The sequence below is a fragment of the Heterocephalus glaber genome, unplaced genomic scaffold (assembly GCF_053883595.1).
Source record: "Heterocephalus glaber isolate CG9 unplaced genomic scaffold, H.glaber_assembly_v1.0 deba00001428, whole genome shotgun sequence".
NCBI lineage: Eukaryota > Metazoa > Chordata > Mammalia > Rodentia > Bathyergidae > Heterocephalus > Heterocephalus glaber.
The window spans coordinates 19,975,125-19,996,635 of record NW_028258293.1 but is presented as its reverse complement, the minus strand read 5'-3'; the positions used below and the strand labels follow the sequence as shown (position 1 = coordinate 19,996,635).

General features: G+C 35.9%; 1 protein-coding gene across 12 annotated transcripts in view; it reads right to left on the bottom strand.

The window, feature by feature from the left end:
• Sbf2 (SET binding factor 2) overlaps positions 1-21,511 on the bottom strand; it is a 450,794-nt gene that overhangs the window by 260,450 nt on the left and 168,833 nt on the right. The window contains exon 1 of one of the 12 annotated variants that reach the window (XM_087211310.1): positions 2,184-2,272. The exons of the other annotated variants lie outside the window; for them this stretch is intronic. Within the exon in view, the coding sequence (XP_087067436.1) occupies positions 2,184-2,192 (9 nt within the window). The 5' untranslated portion in view covers positions 2,193-2,272. Of the gene's footprint in view, positions 1-2,183; positions 2,273-21,511 lie in introns of those variants that run through there. 12 annotated transcript variants of the gene reach the window in all.

The window sequence follows — 21,511 nt, the reverse complement described above, 5'->3', positions numbered from 1 at the left end:
TTTCCATGGATATCCTAACAAATATGTCCCTCATCTTCTTTAGGTATTCAAACATCTAATTCTGATAACCCTTTGCTGACCACTCTACTTGAAGCCTCAGTGGCCTAACAACACTCCCTATTCCCTTTCTCTATTTTCCTCCATGTCACCTGTCATTATCCAACATGTTGTACATTTTACTAACCTTGGTTTTTTTGTTTATCTGTTTCTTTCACTAGACTATGCTCCATGAAGGTAGCATTTCTGCCTTTGGTTCAATGATTATTCCCCAGTTCTCAAAATAAGGGCTGGAAAAATAACTGATACTTAGTATCTGTTCCTGGCATAAATGTAGAACTAAATTTTCTTGGAATGATTTTCTGGGTATTTTACCAAAGGAAGCCCCCCACCCCCAATCATGAAGGGCATGACTACATACATACACACACACACACACACAATTTTATTTTTTTTACCGGGGACTGAACTCAGGACCTTGTGCTTGTGATGCAGGCACAGTGCCACTGAGCTAAATTGCCACTCCAAGAACTATATTTATTTCCTTTAGAGCTTTTTTAGTTTCTACTGCAGTGCAATATAACCAATTATTAGTTACCCATGAAACACATATTCAAAGGGAACTATCTCTATGTGTGGTAAGGGCCATATATTCTTTAAAGATTTTCATTTGCTACAAAGTAAAAAACTAAAATTAGGTTGGTTTCTGGAATCCTTAGAAATAATAAAAATGTGATGAATATGAATTTATGAAAGATTTCCACACATAATGAATCATATTCTTCATAGATTACTAACAGATTCAAAATGACAAAACAATTACTGAAATTCTTGGAAAGATAAACCTATCTACATTATTATGAGATTGGGATAAATGCCACAGAGTACCATTAAAAGATAGCCTGAGTAAGGAGATAATCATTTCAAATAAATGACCATTAAACACTTTGACCAAAATATTAAGTAGAATGTTATTGGTCATTTTTAAAAGCTGTTCTTTGGATAAAAAACTCACTGAAAGTAAAAGTTATTATTACATATACAAGAAAAAAGGCCCGATATAATGTACCTTAATATTAGGTATAAATAATTTCATATTTTTCTATATATCAATCTAATATTTAATATATTATACATTATATGTATTAGGTATAAATAATTTCAATATTTTCACTTATATCACTTTTTTTTTTTTTTTTTTATCAAACTCAGGTCCTTGAGCTTGTCAGGCAGGTGGCAAAACCACTGAGCTAAATCCCTGGCACTTATATCACTTTTTATTACAAATCTTCACTTTTACTTTATAAATCCTAAGTTTGATATTTTTTTCAATTCATTAATTTTATTGATACATTTTAGGTATAAAATATGCTGACATTCATTATTAGGAATTTGTATCTTTACATAATATATCTTGGTTCTTATTTCTAAGTTTGTTATTATTAATTCCAGTAACTCCTCCACAAGAATACAATGCACCAAGTTTAAGGAAAAATTCACTTTCCTATTTTCAAAGCAAAATGTACTGTTATGATATCTTTTGTGTAATAATTAATGATAACGGCTTCATTTAGTATATTTTTACAACAGACTTTCAGGTATTGAAAAATTTGAGAAACAAAAATAAACAGAAAATTTAAAATATAGTTTATCAATGTAAGAGATGTTACACTATTTTGAAGTGAAATATTTTGTACTCTAGAGCATTTTCACATATATTATCAAGCTGAACAATATTTTTTTTGAGGGGGGTACTGGGGATTGAGCTCAGGACCCTGCTCTTTTGAGGCAGGCACAGTGACACTGAGCTAAATCCCTGGCCCCCAAGCTGAACAATATTTATAAGTCTTCTTCGAACTTACTATTATCTCTTATTTTTAGTAACACCCATTAAAAATTTTACAAATTAGGAGCCGGGGATTTTAGCTCAGTGGTTCCGTCAACTGCCTCGCAAGCATAAGGTCCTGAGTTCGAGCCCCAGTACCACATCCCCCACCAGGGCCAGGGATTTAGCTCAGTGATTCTGCCATCTGCCTCCCAAGTGCAAGGACCCAAGTTTGATCCCTGGTACCCCCCCCCAAAAAAATTTTTTTACAAATTTGCCTTAAATGCTTTTTTACTAAATTATGTCACACTGATTTACAAGTTAACATTTCTCTCAACCATATCATAACTGCATGCCTTACCTTCATCATTTGTAGTTATCTTTGTCTAACAATTAATTACACCATGAAGTATACAGTATCTGTTGTGAAATTCGAAGCTTTTGTGTAATTCATATTCTGTGTAGCTGATTGACCCTGTGCTTCAAAAATATGAGATAAATTAATACCTACCCTATCAATCTGCCCCAAAATTGCTATCATCTTTCAAATATACCCTGAAATAAAATGTTAAAAATCACTAAATGTTTAATTTTATTTGATGACTTCATCTAGCAGGAAGGCAATAGTTTTAGGAAGTTCATCCTATCTATTCAAATTATTTAAATTGAACACTTCATCCTAAACCTTAATTTACCATATGAAAACAACTGGCATGGCTGGGGAATTAGCTCAGTGGCAATGTGCCTGCCTCGCAAGCATAAGGTCATGAGTTCAATCACCAGGAATGAAAGCAACTGGCAAGTCCTGTCATTTCTAACCTGAAAAGAATTGTTGCATCCATCATCTCTGTGTATGTTCATTTTCAACAATACTATATCATATTAAAAATTTTCCCACATGTTTTATTCAGTTTTTTAATTATAAAAGGAAGTCTGTAAGAAGTTGTCAGTTCTAAATTTACTTTCTGAGATATAATTTATTATACTGTACCATTCTATAAAATTGTCTTAGTAAAACAATTCAAAGACTTTAAAACTCTCAAGAATTGGAAAAAGGAGTGTAAGTAGTTGCAAAATTCTTGTGAAACAAGTATGTATATGTTCATATGTTCTACATCCTTAGAAGACTAGATAATATGACGTTTATTTCATGAATAGGTTTTCATAGTTCAGAGGGGAACAAGGGGGGGTGAGGGGGAAAGGCAGGAAAGGACAAGAAAAAAAGTGAAAATAGGAAAAAACAGAAACAGAGCTTTTATATATAAGGAGAGGAGGGGGTCAAGGGGCAAAATGGGAAAAAAAAAGAAGAGGCAAGATGTATCATGCACAGGTGCAAATTCCCTATGACGAGTGTCATCATTATGTATATCTAAAATGTACCAATAAATGTTTTGCTTCAAAACAAAAAAAGAATTGGAATACAGGAGTATAAGTAGTTGCAAAATTGTTTAAAACAAGTATTTATATGTTCATATGTTCTAAATCCTTAGAAGGTTAGATAATATGTTGTTTATTTCATAAATAGGATATAATAGTTCCATTAATTCTCATTTTATAAAATAACACTTGAAAAGACAAGAACTGGTTTAGTTTTAGTTTTGGGGTTTTTTTAACCTCTCTCTCTCCCATAGGAAAGCGCCAATTCCCTTCTTGTTCTTTGTCTCCCAGGATGGGCTTTCATCTGTAGGAGGGCTCAAATCCTTTTTTGGTTATGGAGGAGAGGCAAGGAACTAGATGGTGGTAAAAATGAATGGAAGCTAGGAAATTCAAGAAGCTTTCTTATGGCTGTAGGAACAGTTCCCTAGTGCATCCCACCATATGGGATAGAGGAGGGGATGTGCTTGGTCTCTGTATTTTTCCCAGGCAATAAAAGGTCCAAATGTTCACCTCAAGTTTATCTCCCTTTTTCTTTTGTTTCTATCTCATTTTCAATCACTCACTGTGGGTATAACTTAATAAAGAGTTGCCAGACAGCCTGTTATTAACCAGTCACAGAATGGATCATTCAGGTTCCATGTGTATAGCCTAGAATTGAGTATACTTTGTATCCACAGTATTTTCCAGCATTCAGCTTTCTCACTCTTTTGGGAGCCTGCTTGAGCTCAAAGTCTCACTGAGAAAGAAGACTACCCCTCAGCATAGCATTGGGCAAGTATGGGTTAACTGTGTGATTAGGCAACTATGAGTTAACTAGGTAACTATGCTCTATGTAGAATGTACCTGAGTAGCCATTACAATATCTGTCATCTGTCACCAAAGAAGCATAACAGACTCAGAAAGTCCTGCCAGAACTCTTTGCCTCCCCCTTCACTGCTCTGCTTTGTATAAATCCTGCTTGCTATATTCCCAGGGAAACTCCAATGGAACTAAGCTTTGCAGAAGTAAAAAAAAAAAAAAGGTACATAAAGAAGAGCAAACTTCTATTTGGGGCTCTCAAAACTGATGGGAGTCACTCTCTGAGCTGCCAGAATTACAAGCTGCTTTTTGCTCCTACCTTTGAATTAAGATTGATCTGTCTGGGGTTCTAACAGTTTCCTGTTTCATTATCTGTGCTTTTCCCCTAGATGGCCTATCCTTAGAGTTTCCTTACTGACTTGCTGTTTCAGGGCCTTGTTTCATCACAGTAGACCTTTCTGCCATGTTTGGCATCCATTTTGATTCAACATGTGACTAATTCACATAGATCAGCCACGTTCATCAGCAATTTTGATTGGTGGTGTGGGTTGGTCATGTGGTTCCACCATGTTTGTTTGCCATTTTCTTTTTTTCAGCTGACCTCATAGACACAAGGAAATCTCACCCTTACAGATAAGAGCTAAGCATCTGCTTTTAGGAAACATATGAGCCTCCTCCGTGAGATGCTTCTGACTCAGATTAGATCCCCTCCTTGTTTCTTTTAATAGAAATTCAGATAATTTAGAAAAACAGCCAGAGGGCCTGAACAGAACAAAGGGAAAGCTAATAATGGTCAACTGAAGCCCATGTTATATGCAAAGCAAAGCTATCCTTATACTTAGAAGTTTAAAGTTTTTGTTTAATTCGCTTAAAATGCTAAAAAGACGTTTCTATCTATACTGCCTTAAACAAAGTACCAAAATTTTTTTTATTGGGATAAATGTAACAGATGGGGGGGGCGGTGCGCTCCACCTGATCTCATAAGCTTTTCTCAAGTGGCTAAGGGGAGGCCCCAGGGGGCTCCACTCAGATCTCTTAGGAGTTTACTGTTTCTTAAGTGGCTAAAGGAGCCACCCCGCTCTGAGCCTGATCTTTTGGGAGTTTTTAACGAAGCCCCTGGGGGAAAGGTACTAAACCTTTCTCTCTGAAGAGTCAGTGTGCCAATGCACTATGGGAAACATTCTGCAAATCCAGGTAACCTCACCATTAAGCTCTATACTATTTTTCAAAAGGCAACAAAAGTTGTGTAAATTCCCTGATGTTAGGACTTTTATAGCTTTTCATCTCTGTAGAAGCTTAAGAACCATGGTATTTAAACAGGCCACCAAAGGAAGAAATTGGTAACACTGATGATGTCCTCAGATGCTCACCTGTCTTTCAGGTATTTCCACCTGATTCCACCAGGTGCTAGTGCCCCAGAGAAATTCAGTATTTTCAAAAGATCCTGATAAGTTTATAGATGGGCCCCCAAAAACTATAACCCAATATCTAGACACAGTATTGTCTGTTTTCAACCATCAGGAAGGAGAAGGGCTGACAAAAAATGCTAAAATTATGGCTGTGATAACTGCCAATGCTTTAAGCACATTCAAGTTATCCAAGGGAAAACCCAGGGACAATCAAGTCCTGAAATAAAACTGGACACCGGAGGCTGTACCACCTGGCCCAGTGCCAAGGTGCCTTACCACCGCCCCCAGCGCCCAGGAGGTGAGCCCCACAGCCCCCAGCAGCACACATCCCTCCCATCACCCCGAGCCCAGTTGAAATGAGAAGACATGTAAACAACTCTCAAAAGCTAGATTTCCAGATCACCTAAAGCACCCCCAAAGAGAAATGACACGGAACACTCTGATACTCAACTACCTGGACTCCCTGAACTGGGAACAAAAGAGGATCTGGAAAAAATGAAATCAGAAATAATTTCTCAGATAACTGCAGAGATTGTGCCCACAGTGCAAGACATAATGAATAAATCTAGAGAGGACACAGATAAAAAAGTAGAGGATCTAGGGGCTGGCGATTCAGCTCAGTGGTTTCGCTGCCTGCTATGCAAGCGCAAGGACCAGAGTTTGATCCCTGGTACAAAAGCAAAAAAAAATTTAAGGGCCAGGCATTTAGCTCAGTGGTTTTGCCGCATGCTGCGCAAGTGCAAGGACCCAAGTTTGATTAAAAAAAAAAATAGAGGAGCTGAGGAACATGATGGAATCCGAACATAGGAAACAAATGGAATCCATAAAACAGATGCAAACAGATTTCCAAGAGATTAAAAAACTCCACTGAAAGTTTACACAGCAGAATGAGCCAATGTGAGGGTAGAATTTCACATACAGAAGATAAGATTGCAATTAATGACTAGGAAAAGAAAAATTTTTTAAAAATGGTAAGGGGCCACAAGAAATCAATCCAGAAGCTGCTAGATGATGCAAAGAAGAGTAACATAAGACAGATCGGAGTCAATGAAGAAACAGGGGAGAGTACAGATGACTTAAAAAAAATGTTCACAGAAGTGATGGAAGAAAACTCCCCAAGCAGGGGGAAAGAACTTGACATACAGATAAATGAGGCATATAGGACTCCAACTAGCCTTGATCAAAAAAAATCCATGCCTAGGCATACAACAGTTAAGATTCCAGAAACTCAACAGAAGAACAAAATTCTACACCCAGTTAGAGAAAAAGAAACAAATGACATATAAAGGAAAGCCCATCAGAATCACAGCAGACTTCTCAATGCAAACCCTCAAGGCAAGAAGAGCTTGGAGTGACACATTTCAAGCCTTAAAGGAAAACAGCCTCCAACCTAGACTGCTGTACCCTGCAAAATTATCTTTCAAAATTGATGGAGAAATAAGGTACTTTCATGATAAAGAGCACCTTAGGAACTTAAGGAATACCAAACCAGCATTCCAGAAAACTTTGAACAATATCCTAGGAAAAGACAACAAGGATCACAACCCCAGGAAGCATGACAAGAAACTAAACGCAAAGGGGGAGAATCCAACAAAAAGAAAAACTCATGGCAACCATAAGTCAGTATCAGTTATAACCACCAATGTTAATGGTATCAATTCACCAATTGAAAGAAATAGACTGGCAGAACGGGTCAAGAAGCAAGATTCAACAATATGCTGCATACAAGAAACACACTTAATTAAAAAAAAAAAACCTCAAAGACAAAGTTAAAGGGTGGAAAACAATACTCCATGTGACGGGAACCCAAAAAAGAAAAGCAGGAATAGCTATCCTCTTTGCAGATCAAGTGGATTTCAAACAAACACTGATTAAGAGAGACAAAGAAGGACACTACATCCTTGGAAAGGGAACAATCCAAGAGGAAGAGATGATAATCAGAAATACATATGCACCAAACACTAGTGTGCCCAACTATATAAAACAAATACTAACAGACATGAAATATCAAATAAGCACTAATACAATAGTAGTGGGGGACCTCAATAACCCACTGTCATAAATAGATAGATCAATTGGACAAAACAAATGAACTTAAATGTTTACAGAGTGTTCTATCCCACAAAATGAGAATACAAATACTTTTCAGCTGCACACAGGTCGTTTTCCAAAAATAGACCACATACTCGCTCATAGAACATGTTAAAGTAAGGGCAAAGGAACTGAATTTATCCCCTGTATATTATCAGACCATAGTGCAATGAAATTGGAGATCAATAGCAAAAGAAACCGCAAGAATTTCATAAACACGTGAACAACACATTTCTGAATAACCAATGGGACACAGAGGAAATTAAAGAAGAAATCAGACAGTTCCTACAATTTAATGACAATGACAGTACAACATATCGGAATCTATAGGACACAATGAAAGCAGTCTTACGAGGGATATTCATAGCTGTGAATACTCATATTAGGAAAACAGAGCGAGCCTAATTAAACAACCTGATGCTGAACCTCAAGCTTCTAGAAAAAGAAGAGAAGGACAAACCTAAAGCTCATACAAGGGAGGAAATTATAAAGATCAGAGCCAAAATCAATGCAATGGAGACTATGAAAACGATACAAAAAAAATCAATGAAGCCAAGAGTTGGTTTTTCGAAAGAATAAACAAAACTGACAAACCCTTAGCCAACCTTATCAGAAAAAGGAAAGAAAGGGCCCAAATCCATGCAATTAGGAATGAAAAGGATGAAAATACAATGGACCCAGCACAAATTCAGAGGATCATCAATACCTACTTCGAGAACCTATATGCCAATAAGATGGAAAACACAAGAAGAAATGGACAGATTCCTAGATACATATGAATTACCAAAGTTGAACGAAGAAGACCTAAAAATTCTGAACAACCCAATATCAACCAATGAAATTGAAAATGTAATTAAAAACTTAGCAACTAAGGAAAGCCTGGGTCCTGATGGCTTCACTGCTGAATTCTACAAGACATTTAGAAAGGAACTGCTGCCACTACTGTTTAAACTCGTCAATGAAATTGAAAGGGAAGCAATACTCCCAAATTCATTCCTGCAAGCAAGCATCACCTTGATCCCCAAAGCAGAGAAAGGCCCAACTGAAAAAGAGAACTATAGGCCAATCTCACTAATGAACATAGATGCAAAAATCCTAAATAAGATACTGGCAAATAGAATGCAGAAGATCATCAAGAAGATCATACACCCTGACCAAGTGGGATTCATCCCAGGGATGCAGGGATGGTTCAACATAAACAAATCAATCAATAGAACCAAGGACAAAAATCCTATGATCATCTCAATAGATGCAGAAAAAGCATTTGACAAAATCCAACACACATTTATTATAAAAACCCTACAAAAAATTGGAATAGACGGTCTCTACCTCAATCTGATAAAAGCCACCTATGAAAAACCAACAACCAATATGATACTAAATGGTCAAAAACTGAAATCCTTCACACTAAAATCAGGAACAAGACAAGGATGTCCACTATCACCACTCCTGTTCAACATAGTTTTGGAAACATTAGCTACAGGAACTAGATAAAGGAGAAAGAAATAAAAGTAATAAAGATAGGAAATAAAGAAGTCAAATTGTCATTATTTGCAGATGACATGATACTCTATATAGAAGACCTCAAGGATGCTACCAAAAGTTTTCTACACTTAATAACCAAATTCAGTAAAGTAGCTGGATACAAGGTCAACACACAAAAATCAATAGCTTTCTTCTACAAGAACAACAGATTCACTGAGGGGGAAATAGGGCAAACAATTCCTTTCACAACAGCATTCAAAAAAACTGAAATACCTAGGACTCAACCTAACAAAAGAAATCAAAGACCTCTTTTCTGAAAACTATAGCACTCTGAAAAGAGATTGAAGATGATATCAGCAAATGGAAAGACATCCTTTGCTCCTGGGTAGGAAGAATCAAAATAGTTAAAATGGCTATACTTCCAAAACTCCTATATAGATTCAATGGAATACTGTTTGAAATCCCAGGAGCATATTGCATGGACTTTTAGACAATCCAAAAATTCATTTGGAACAAGAAGAGACCCAGAATAGCAAAAGCAATTCTAGGTAACAGAGACATGGCAGGGGGTATCACAACCCCCACCTTGAAACTATACTACAAAGCTACTGTGATAAAAACCATATGGTACTGGCAAAGCAATAGACCTGAGGACCAGTGGAACAGATTAGAAGATGCAGAAACAACTCCAGACACACTCAGCCACCTCATCTTTGACAAAAGAGCCAAACGCCCTCATTGGAGGAAAGATAGCCTCTTTAATAAATGGTGCTGGAAAAATTGGCTTTCAACTTGCCAAAGATTAAAACTAGACCTATATCTCTCACCATGCACTAAACTAAAATCAAAATGGATTAAAGATTTAAATATTAAAACAGAAATGCTGAACCAGCTGGACCAGAGGTTAGGTAGAACTCTTGAAGACATCGGTGTAGGAAAAGATTTTATGAACAAAACCTCAGTTGCCCATGAACTAGCACAAACAATCAACAAGTGGGGTCTCTTCTTATTAAAAAGCTTCTGCACAGCAAGAGAAACCACCAACAATGTGAAGAGACAACCCACAATGTGGGAAAAAATTTTCACCTGCTGTTCCTCAGACAAAGGTCTACTATCTAGAATCTATAAAGAACTTAAAAAAAAAAATCAAACCTCCCAAATTTAAAGACCCAATCCAAAAATGGGCATCTGAAATGAACAGACATTTCTCAGATAAACAAGTAGACATGGCAAATAAACATATGAAAAAATGTTCAACATCACTGGTCATTCGAGAGATCCAAGTGAAAACAATGCTAAGATTCCACCTCACCCCAGAAAGACTGGTTGCTATCATGAAATCAACCAATAACAAATACTTGTGGGGCTGTGGGGAAAAAGGAACCCTTCTCCACTGTTGGTGCGAGTGTAGACTGGTGCAACCAATGTGGAAATCAGTATGGAGATACCTCAAAGAACTAGGATTAGAGGTCCTATTTGACCCAGCTACTCCCCTGCTGGGTATCTTCTGCAAAGAATTAAAAGAATTATACCACAGTGATATATGTGCACCCATATTCATAGCAGCACAATTTGTAATAGCTAAAACTTGGAAGCAGCCCAAATATCCATCAACTGGAGACTGGATAAAGAAAATGTGGGGTTTTTTTTTTTTTTTTTTACAAAAAGGAGTACTACTCAGCATAAAAAAATGAGAAATTAGAGACATAGCTAAATAGACGCACATTGAGGTGATACTCTTAAGTGAAATAAATAGGACACACATGTATAAATACCAAATAGTTTCTCAAGTGTGAGAAACTGAAAGTGTAAATAAGGACTAAAAGGTATAACAGATAATGTGAAATAGGAAGAAAACAGGCAAAGGGGAAGGGGAAGTAGGAGGGCAGGGGAAAGGAAAGAAGGGAACAGAATTAATATGAAAAAATAGAAAAAAAGTCTTTGTAAATAGGGAGGGATGGAGGGGTTGAAGGGAGGGCAGGGGAATGGGGAAAAAATCAGAACCAAGAGAGATTATGTAAAGGTGCAAATTTCCAATGATGAATGTCATTATATTGTATACGTAAAATATACCAATAAAAATTAATTTTAAAAAATAATAAATAAAACTGGACACTGGACATGTGACTGTACCAAGCCACCACCCAGGCCCTGCTTTGTGTATCAGGTGACCAACATGCCTGATTCAATGGAGCTGGATGATTATCCCCACTCTCAGAGAGGTGCTAGGCCTGCCCAAATCCTCACCTTCTATTCTTTTTCTTTTTCTACCGGGGATCGAACTCGGGTCCTTGCGCTTGCGCAGCAGGCTGAGAAACCACTGAGCCAAATCCCCGGCCCCCTCACCTTCTATTCTGATAAGATGTCTAAGGGGTCCAAGGCAACCTACAATGTCCCTGTCCATGGTCATCTCCATGTCCTGTGGAAAAATCCTGGGTAATCCTGGATGCCATGGGTAAGCAATTTCCTTCGGCTCCTGTTTGAACATTGTTCTCTAGAAAACCTTCCTCTAGATCCAGAGCCATAACTGGGATCAAGGGGACCTCTAGCCAGAGCTTCTTTACATTTCCTCTGACATGTCCATTCAAAAATCAAATGTTCAACCATGAATTTTTAACTGTCCCTGTGTGTCCAACTCTCTTACCAGAAAGAGATTTATAAGTAAAATTGGAGGCCGTCTATCTTTCTAAGCAGATCGCTGTCATTCATTGCAACAGAAAGGAAAGAGACATGTCTAAAGTCTCCTTGGTAAATCAAAAAAGCTTATAGAGAGGCAAGAAGAGCACCCTGACACCCTTATTCTTAGTTCCTGAGGAACTGTTACACCAGTCATTCCTCAAGGAATGCAGTGCAAAGCGATGAAAACCCTACATGGGAAATGGTCACTCGAATTTTACAGGACTAGAAGGACTAGCTGCGACCTCCTGACAGGTCTGCAAAGTTTGTCCACTCTGTGCTTAGAATAACCCTGGCAAGCTCAGATCATCTTTGTTCAAACCTGTACAGAAGAGGAGATACACTGGAGAGGACTGGGAATTAAAAAGCCAGCTCCACTTAAACTGTCTGAGAAAGACCACTCAAAAGAAAAAAGCTACTCCCATGACCCTCTGGAAGATCTGAGGTTCCTCTTCAAAAGGCAAGCCTCCAATTCTGTTCCCAGAACAGATAAGGAACAGTCACTGATAACCCCTAACTCACCACAGCTTAAACAGGCACCTGTATTGAGATTTGTTTTTAATTAGATCCATAATGTGGATAGTCTTGCTAAAACTATGGCTCTCAGGCACTTGATAATTTATCTAATATCACTCTTCATCATGCTTTCTTCTCCACAAGGGTGAAAACAATGCTTAATGTCTCTAACAGCTGAATTTGTCATAGTCGAGCTTTTAAGACAAATCAAGAAATATTCTGACCTATTCTTTCTCATATTTGAGCTCTGTATCCAAAACCTAACAGCGAAGTTCAAAACTTCATTCAAGACTTCAGATGGTGATACAGATTATAGCCCATGACAAAGTCACCAAGTGTTCTCATCTCAACAATTCTTCACATATAGACCCCAATTCTTTTTCCATTGTCTTCCAACAGTCTTTCTTTCTAACCCAGCCAATGAGCCACAGTATCCTAAGGTAGTTGGAGAAAACATAAAACCCAGTGGGTAGTGCCTACAGTCCCTTTCAATCCAAAGTAGTTATATGAAGATAGAGACCTTAGCCCTCGGTACCACATAAAAAATAATGGGAATTTATGTCTCTCAGGGGGAAATGAAAAGGAAAGTAGGGTGTGGCAAACCAGCTGAGCAAGTGTGAGTGATGTGCCAATCAGGGAGATCCAGAAAATGTACAGAAAAACAATTTCCAAATCCCTGCACCAGAAACCAACCAGAGAATGCTATCTTCAATTCTTCTGGTGAGAAATCAAGCAGGTTTTTTGATAGGATGGCCTAGATCTGATGTCAGCCTGAGGAGTGGGGGATACAAAAGAAGGCTGACATTTGGCCACTGTGTTCTCTCTTTCACAGTGGTCCATTCTCACCCTGTAGTGTACTTCTTTTCCTAAGTTTAATTGTCCCACACTAACTCTGCAGATCATGTTCATTTTCCTACCTTTAAAATTTTTAAAACCTCACTATCTTTTGTACTTGTTTTGTTCAATTCTTTGTTCAGGACAAGAAAAACCTAGGAAGAACTTCTAGAAGGAGTCCTAGCACCCTAGATTATTTCATGGAAACGTAAGAATATAAGTACAAGTTAAATAATAATATCAGCCAAATCTGTAATATAGGATATTTCATAAAACAAATGATCCAGTTTCACCACCGTGACCTCAAAGGGGAACTGTTTCAGAAGAAACAAAAAATATCAACCAAATGCAATGTACGACCTTGTGTGAATCCTGAGTTGGATTAAAAAAAACCCCACATTTTTTGACCCAATATTTTAAAAATTTAAAGAATACAAGGGCCAGGAATGGCAGCACACATCAGTAATCCCAGCATGGGAAAGCTAAGGCAGGAGGGTCACTGTGAGTTCGAGGCCAGCCTGGGCTACATAGGTCAAAGCCAGCCTGAACTATACATAGTAAGACCATGTCTCCAAAAAAACAAAAACAAAAACAAAAAGGAATACAGACTATATTTTGTTGGCATTAAGGAATTATTCAAAATTAAAATTGATTGACTATTACAACTAGTGCTAATGTAAATAATCTTTATCAGTTAGAGATATACGCTATATGCTAAAATAGTTACAAGTTAAATGATATGATATCTTTTGTTTTAGAATGCCCTCAACCAAGTCAAGGATTTACACTTAAAAAGACTTACAAAATTTTGATTTCTTTTCTTGCCTTTTCTGTATTGGGAATTAAACCCGGATCCTTTGCACTGAGCTATATTCCAAGCCATTTTTTGGTTCTGTTTTGTTGTTTTGGGGGAAGGAGGAGGGAGAGGAAAAGGAGAAAGAAAAGGTAAGGAGAAAAAAGAGGAGGAGAAAAATTGGATAGAGGAGTAAAAGAGGTAGGGGGATCAAGAAAGGCTGTAGATGATGCTAGAGCTGACATCTAGGAGGAAAAAAAAAAGAAGCTTATCAGATATTTAGACAGACATACAGAAATGGAAATGCAAAGGGCTTAAGTCAGGAAGGAGCTTGGTATAGTTTAAGAAACAAAAAAGCATTCAGACTACACAAAGTCTAAGTAGCTAGGGGAAAAACTACTGCAGAAGATTCTAGAATGGTAGGTTGTGACTGGATTATCTATGACCTTGAGTCCAAAGCAAGTCATTTGGGTTCTTATTCTAAATGCTAGGAGAATCTGTTAAATTGTTTTAAGTAAGAAGAATGGTCTCCATTTTATTTTTATTTTATTTTTTTGAGAAAGGTTCTTACTATGTGGCCTAAACTTTCAACTGTCCTGCCTCAGCTTCCCAAATGCTGGGATTAGAGATGTGAACCACCATGCCTGGCTTTTAATTCTGTTTTTGAAAGATGATTCTGATGCTGTGTGGCTTGAAAGGAGGCAAAAGTAGAAAAAGGAAGGCCAGTTGTTCAGACAAGACATATGGTAGAGTGATAACAGGGAGGGACAGAAAAGAGACAACTGAGGTTTATTTCAGAAGTGGAATCAACAGGATTTGCTGATGCCTAGAATGTGAAGGATGAAGAAAGGAAGGTTAAAGCATAACTCTTTAAGTATTTTGCCTCAACACCTGGATCGATAGTACATATTGGCACTTACTGAGATTAGGAAAATTAGTGAAAAAACAAAGGACAGAACAAAAGAATGGAAAGAAATCAGGAGACAAAATACACATATTAAAGGCTCAATAAAAGTGAGTTCCATTCCTTTGAAAAATAGGATAGCAAGAAGTTGAAACACTTAGAAAATAATGGTTATAAAAGCAGCTTTAAAGTAATTATAAATGTACTGACGTAAGAATATATCAAAACATAGACCGAGATATTTAAAAAGGGGTATACAGAAAGTGTGTTCATGTGTGTGGGTAAATTTTCATTAAATGTGTTTATACTTACAATATGAAGGGGAAAAGGTCTGGGAGGTTTTACTTCAAATGTTTTTGTGTACTAGCTTTTTGTTACTCTGAAAAAATACCTGAGAATAACAATTTAAAGGAGGAAAGGTTTATTTTGGTTCGTGGTTTCTTAAGTTTCAATCCATGATTGATTGGCTCTATTGCTTCTGGCCTCTGATAAGGGAAAAACACCATGGTGAAAGGATGTAGAGGAGAAAAGCTGTTCTCCTCATGGCAGCCAGGAAGCAGAGAAAGAAAGGAAGAGAATGGGAACAAAAAATGAACCCTTCCAGTTTACCCACCCCCAGTGACTTACTTCCTCCAACAAGGCCCCACCTCCTAATAGCACATCTATTGAGCTATGAATTCATTAGTGGATTAATCTATTCATGAGGTTTGGCACCCTCATGATACAGTCACTTTCCACAAGCCCATTAGGGAACACAGGAGACTTTTGGAGGACATTTTTCTAAACCATAACACTCTGGGTCATGGGATTATTTTCTAAACTGTTTATATTTGTAATTTTATAATAAAATGCTTAGTTTTGGGGTACCACTTAGAAAGATAGGGAACAGACCTTTCTGTCAGGAACTTTAAGTTTCTCTTAAATACTAAGAGCAACATGGGTTAAGAAAACAAACAGCAATTGGTGCAAAACAATATTGCAACAATTAAAGTGTATATTTTAAATGCCGAAAAACTCTGAGAAGGGAAATTGTTGAGACCAACAGCAGTGAACTAGGATGCTTAAATGATCATTTCAGAATAGTCTGAAGTAAAGGTGAAGCAAAAAAGAGAAACCTAACAGTAAAGGAAGCCAAAGAAATCAAGCTTATAGAAAAACAGTATGCTTTCCATTGTGACTGAATTGTAATATATGTTGTTATGGCTTGTATCTGGATGTTTCCCCAAGGCCTCATGCACTCAAGGTGGAGCTTTTTGGAACTGGTTAGATCTAGGGTGTCTGATACTGAGATTAAGGGTGTGTGGTACAAAATTAGTCCACTGATTGGTTTAGCATAGTTCTGGGTGTGGATAATAGGAAGGCCCATCCTGGGTGTGGGTGGCACCCACCACCCAAGAAGCTTATAGCCTGCATAGGATAAAAGGGAAAGGGAGGCCTGGTTGCTGATGTTACCTCCTGTCTGCCCTGCTGTAGACTGTTTCTCCTCTGCTATGCCTCTCTGTCCTGTCACACTTCCTTGAAGCCAGCCAACTGTGGACTGAAACCTCTACAAACTGTGAGCTGAAATAAATTTTTCCTATTTTAACTTGTAGGTGTTGGGTATTTTGTCCCAATAACAAAAAAGTAACCAAGACCTATTCCTACCTGTCCATTTAGTTTTAATTCCAACTTTTTTGGTTTTTTTTGTTTGGTACCGGGGATCAAACTCAGGACCTTGTGCTTTCAAGGCAGGTGGCGGAACCACTGAGCTAAATCCCCAGCCCTAATCCCAACTTTTAAAAAATAAAAATAAGCAAGCTAACTCTCCATTTTTATTTCACACAGCTGAACTAAATATCCTTGCCTATTCTGACATTATTAGAGTTGATAAAATAGATTAGTTTGCAGCCGATGTTTTCTTTATTCTCAAAAAAGAAGATGAAGCTTCTAATTTTTGGCATCTTTTATTTCTGATTCAATACCTTCTTTAAAACATCTTTACTCCCCAATTAATATCTACTAAATAAATTAGAATTAATGAATTAATCAGAATAAACTGGGGAATATGCTCACTGGCACTAAAAAATGTTTCTACTCATCATTTATCCCAAGACATAATTAACTCACATTTTAACTGTTATATACTCAAGAATTTGGTTACATTAGAAAAATATGACGAATATTTAGGACTGACTTTAAAATGTCACAATTAAGAAAAATACTATTAAGCTAATCATTATCTTTCAAGGAAATGATAATAACAAATTTTTATGAGATGGGAAAACAGCAGATAAACTTCATGTTTGTTTTCTAACAAGGTTATTTATCTCAAAATTAGTGTCACATAAATTCAAGAATATTATTTTGTGAACTACCATAGGCAGTGAATTCTTTTAAAGTTCTTTTTCCCTACCTTTCTGTTGCTAGGACAAAATATCCAATATACACAACTTGAAGGAAAAAGGGTTTATTTTGGCTCATGGCTTCAGAGGTTTCACTCCATGCTCAGCTGGCTCTAAGAAAAAATATCATGGCAGGAGGTCATGGCAGAAGAAAGCTGCCTCATCTCATGTCAGCCAATATGCAGGGGCAAAAAAGAAAGACTCAAGAAAGGAAGAGGCAAGGAACCAGACACAGTTCTCAAGGTCATGCCCATGACCCACTCAGACACACTCAGAAGTATGCTTTACTAATCTTCTAGGCAGCCCTCAAGCCAATCAAGTTGACAGCCAAGATTAACCATCACACTACCTGACAAAATCAATGAAAAAAGTAAAAACAACAAAATGCAAAATTACTTTTCTAAGACAAATCATTACAGTAATATTGTTTGATGAGCTATACAAGCTTAAAAACTTCAGTTCACCAGTTCTTCAGTTAAAATATAATATTTTCCTGGAATTCGTGATAGATAAGTTTATAATAAACTAATCACAAAGATAAAGATTTTAGCTTTATTTTCTTAAGGAACAAAAACATATGCCAAAACCTTGCTTAATGATCATATAACATGGTATATTCAAACATTCAATAAAGAAATAGAACATTTAGTTATAAACAAATGCCACACAATAAATTCTACAAGGCACACTCACCTAAAAAAGTACACCTGATTCAGAAGATGACTTGAAATAGTATTCTTTGAATTATAATTTGGGTGGAAATTTTAAAGTCTACTAGTAATACCATTAAGATAATTATCTAAGGTAAAATATAATTAATATCACAGAATAGCAAAAAATAACACAATAATAGTATTTTAAATCTACCTACCTTTTCACTTTACAATCATGCCCAGAGCACTGAAATGACTTGCTAAGGCTATACAGCTCATTAAAGGCACAACTGTGATTATAAACCAAGTCTTCTAATGTCGGGTAATTTTCGTTCTACTCTGTTATATGTAACCTTTACAAGAAATAAGACATTGGTTCAAATAACTAAGAGAAATATCTCAGAAGTCAAATTGTCAGTCTGAAAAGATAAACAAACTTTTTTCCTTTTAAATATATTCCATAATAATCTTTCCTTGGATTTAAATAAAATAGTAATAACAATATATAGTTCTTAATAGCTAGTCCTTCTGAGACTGAAATTGTTAAAATTTAAGAAAAGTCATTTCACATTGAAAGACTTTGGAAACTTACTCTCAAAAGTTTCTCCTGTTGTGTTAATGTCTCATATAATTTATGAATTAATCAATCATAATTCATTGTTATTTAATAAATCATAATTCAGTGATAGTTTTTCTTGATAAAATATCTGTGAGGAGTATTAAGTGAACTACTAAAATTCAGTATCCTGTTCATTGGCCAATTCCTATTTTAAAAGTGCAATGAAGACAGAGAACACTGTAGTAAAAGAATGACCTTTACTATTTTTACTTTTTTTTACTATTCTTACTATAAGGAGAATCACATGTAATACTTGCAGGTGTTATAACTCATCAAACAAACTATAGAATAACTTCAAAATATACAAGTCTCCCACTTTTTTCTTTGTCTTTATAATACTACTTATGCTAGACTCTGCTGAATAAGTTCTAAGAATCTGTAGAATGTGATCAAGTATAATGTTGATTACATTAATGGCAAACCCAGTTCCCACACTTTGCCATTCCTAATTTCTGGTTCTATCATTGACTAAATCCTTGAGGGAACAAAGATTTTCTCAAAAAGATTGTTTATAATAGTCTTATTTATAATATCGACAAAACGGAAAATAAATGCCATCAGGAAACTGATTTTAAATGGTAGATTAGTGTACAGCCATTTTAGTTTTTAAAAATCCTCATCACTAAAGAAAATACACTATTTTTTCCATTCTTTTATTTTTCCCCTAAATATTTAAATTTTCTACAATAAGCACAATATACTTGGAAAACTAAGGAAATAAATTTAGTGAATGTTTTGCAAGTGATTTCTTTCACTGCTCCAAGTTTTTCATCTAGAGATGAGTCTAGAAATACATTTTATTACTTCAATTTTCCAAGTAATTCCTTAATAATCTGGAAATAACTGCATGATACTATGAACATTTAAATTTATTGTTTTTTCAAATAGCTAACTGTTTAAATAACATTTGTTGAAATATACAGATATCATTGATTTGTAATGTTCCCATTGTTGGATATTGTTCTCCTACATCTCCAGGATCTGTTTCTCAGTTGCCTTTTCTGTTTCTGTAATTGTCTTATTCTTGAACCAACAACACAGTAATATGCTTTTTTGCAGTATTATAGTGTATGCTTTTGTATTTGGTCTTTAGAGCCAGACATAGTCAAATTATTTGACTTAAGACCTGAATATCCATGGGTAAGTCTTTTAGTCTCATTTATAAAATGGGAATGCTAAAACCTACCAAAAGATGTTCTTGTGAGAATAAAATACATGTGAATTAAATAAAATGGAATAAAATAGTGTTATAAAATTTTTACACAGTACACAGAACATAAGCCTTTAATTTATCATAAACTCTTAAAATCTTGTTTTTCTATTTGCAGTTTTTGTCCAGATTGCCCCTTTTCTTTCTCCTCTTCTAAGTCTTAGCTCTTGTTTTTCAAATGTCCAGTGAAGTTTTTAAACTCTGTAAGACTTATTCCAGTTGCCCAGATAGTGAATTATCTATGTCACTGAATAGTACTATGCCTCTTGCATCTTTATTGTTTTTCTTACCTCCCTAAATCATCCTCTTTCATTTTCCCTTCTCTCTTTCTTTGATGGCAATGTGTCTGCTGATATATCAAACATGTTCACTGAGAAAATACTTATCATTGTTCAGAAAGAGTTATATAAATATATTAAAATTTCAGAGATACAAAAGTAGAGAAAAAATTTAGAAAGATTTTTACCTAAACTATAAATGTCAATATCAAATCTGTCATAGTCTACTGATTACTTAAAAAGACCATCTAGGATCACATTGTCTAGTTGAATAATTCTGGAAACATGTTATCAAAAGTTTAATACCAAAGCTGCTTATGATTAATGCCAAAATTTGCTTGTGATTATTGACCGTGTTACTGTATCCTGAAAAAGGTAACAGAGCCAACATTTTTAAAGCTGCACAATTATACTTCAGATTGTGTGTCCCTAAGTTCTTCTTTAGGCTTCCAAACAATGTGTCATAGTATATTGAGTATGAAGTAATTCACACCACATGAGAATTAAAAGATCTATTTTGAACTGATGATATAATCCAAAATTAAAAGAAAAACACATTTTTTAAAAGGACATAACTGAACAGTTGAAGCAAAAATGAGAAAAACTTACTGATCATCTAGAAAAGAAAATCTTTTGGGTTTTCATTCTTTTTTTTCAAAATCCACCTCACAGTTTGTACCTTCACTTGGATGAAACACAAAAGAACTAACTTTTTGAGCTGGGGATTTAGCTCAGCGACACCACACCTGCCTCTCAAGTGCAAGGTCCTGAGTTTGATCTCCAGTACCAAAAACAAAAAAACAAAACAAAACAAACAAATGAAAAAGAACTAACCCTTTAATTCCAGTACAGAAAATCAGACTTGCAATTCTGGCTAGTATCTAAGTACAGTTATACAGAAGCCCCAATTCTTACAACTTATTTATATCTTTACAATCTTACAAAAACTCACATGAAGCAACCTTTAAACTTTTATAACTTGATGGTTGGTAAAAACTAAACTATAATTTTTTGGTCCATTTTAAATGGCAAATAGGAAAATATCTGAGCTAAAAGGAAAAATAACTTATAAAAACATTGATCTGAAATATATGGAAAGCATTCTCTATTCAAAGGAGTCAAGGGCTGGGAATTTAGCTCAGTGGCACCATGCCTGCCTTGCAAGCAGAAGGTCCAGAGTTCAATCCCCATTACCGAAAAAAGGAGTCAAGACTTCTGAAAGAAATGGCTGATATCAAGGCTGAGGCTGAAAAGAAATGAGTCTGGATTAAATTACAGTATTAGAGCAGAAAGTTAAAAAGTGCTTAAAAAGAAAATGGGACCTTATTTTAAAAAACACAGAAACAAACAAACAAAAAAACCCCCACAGAAACCAGCTTGTAAGATGCCCACTGGTCAAATATGGGATAACATGTGCACTAAAGTCACAAAAAAACATTAATGAATTGTATATTACTGAAAAAGAAACTGGAATCCATGAGTCTATGGTTCAGACAGATAAGAAAACTTTTGCTTATGATAAAATGTCAACTGTTGACTGGTAAAGGTAGAGGGAGCATGGATTTGGAAAATAACAATTTTACAATCATCATAATCAAAATTGGACCAAAATGCTATATCTGAGGAAGCATGAGTGAAGAGTAAGAGGATATTTGTATATTCAAA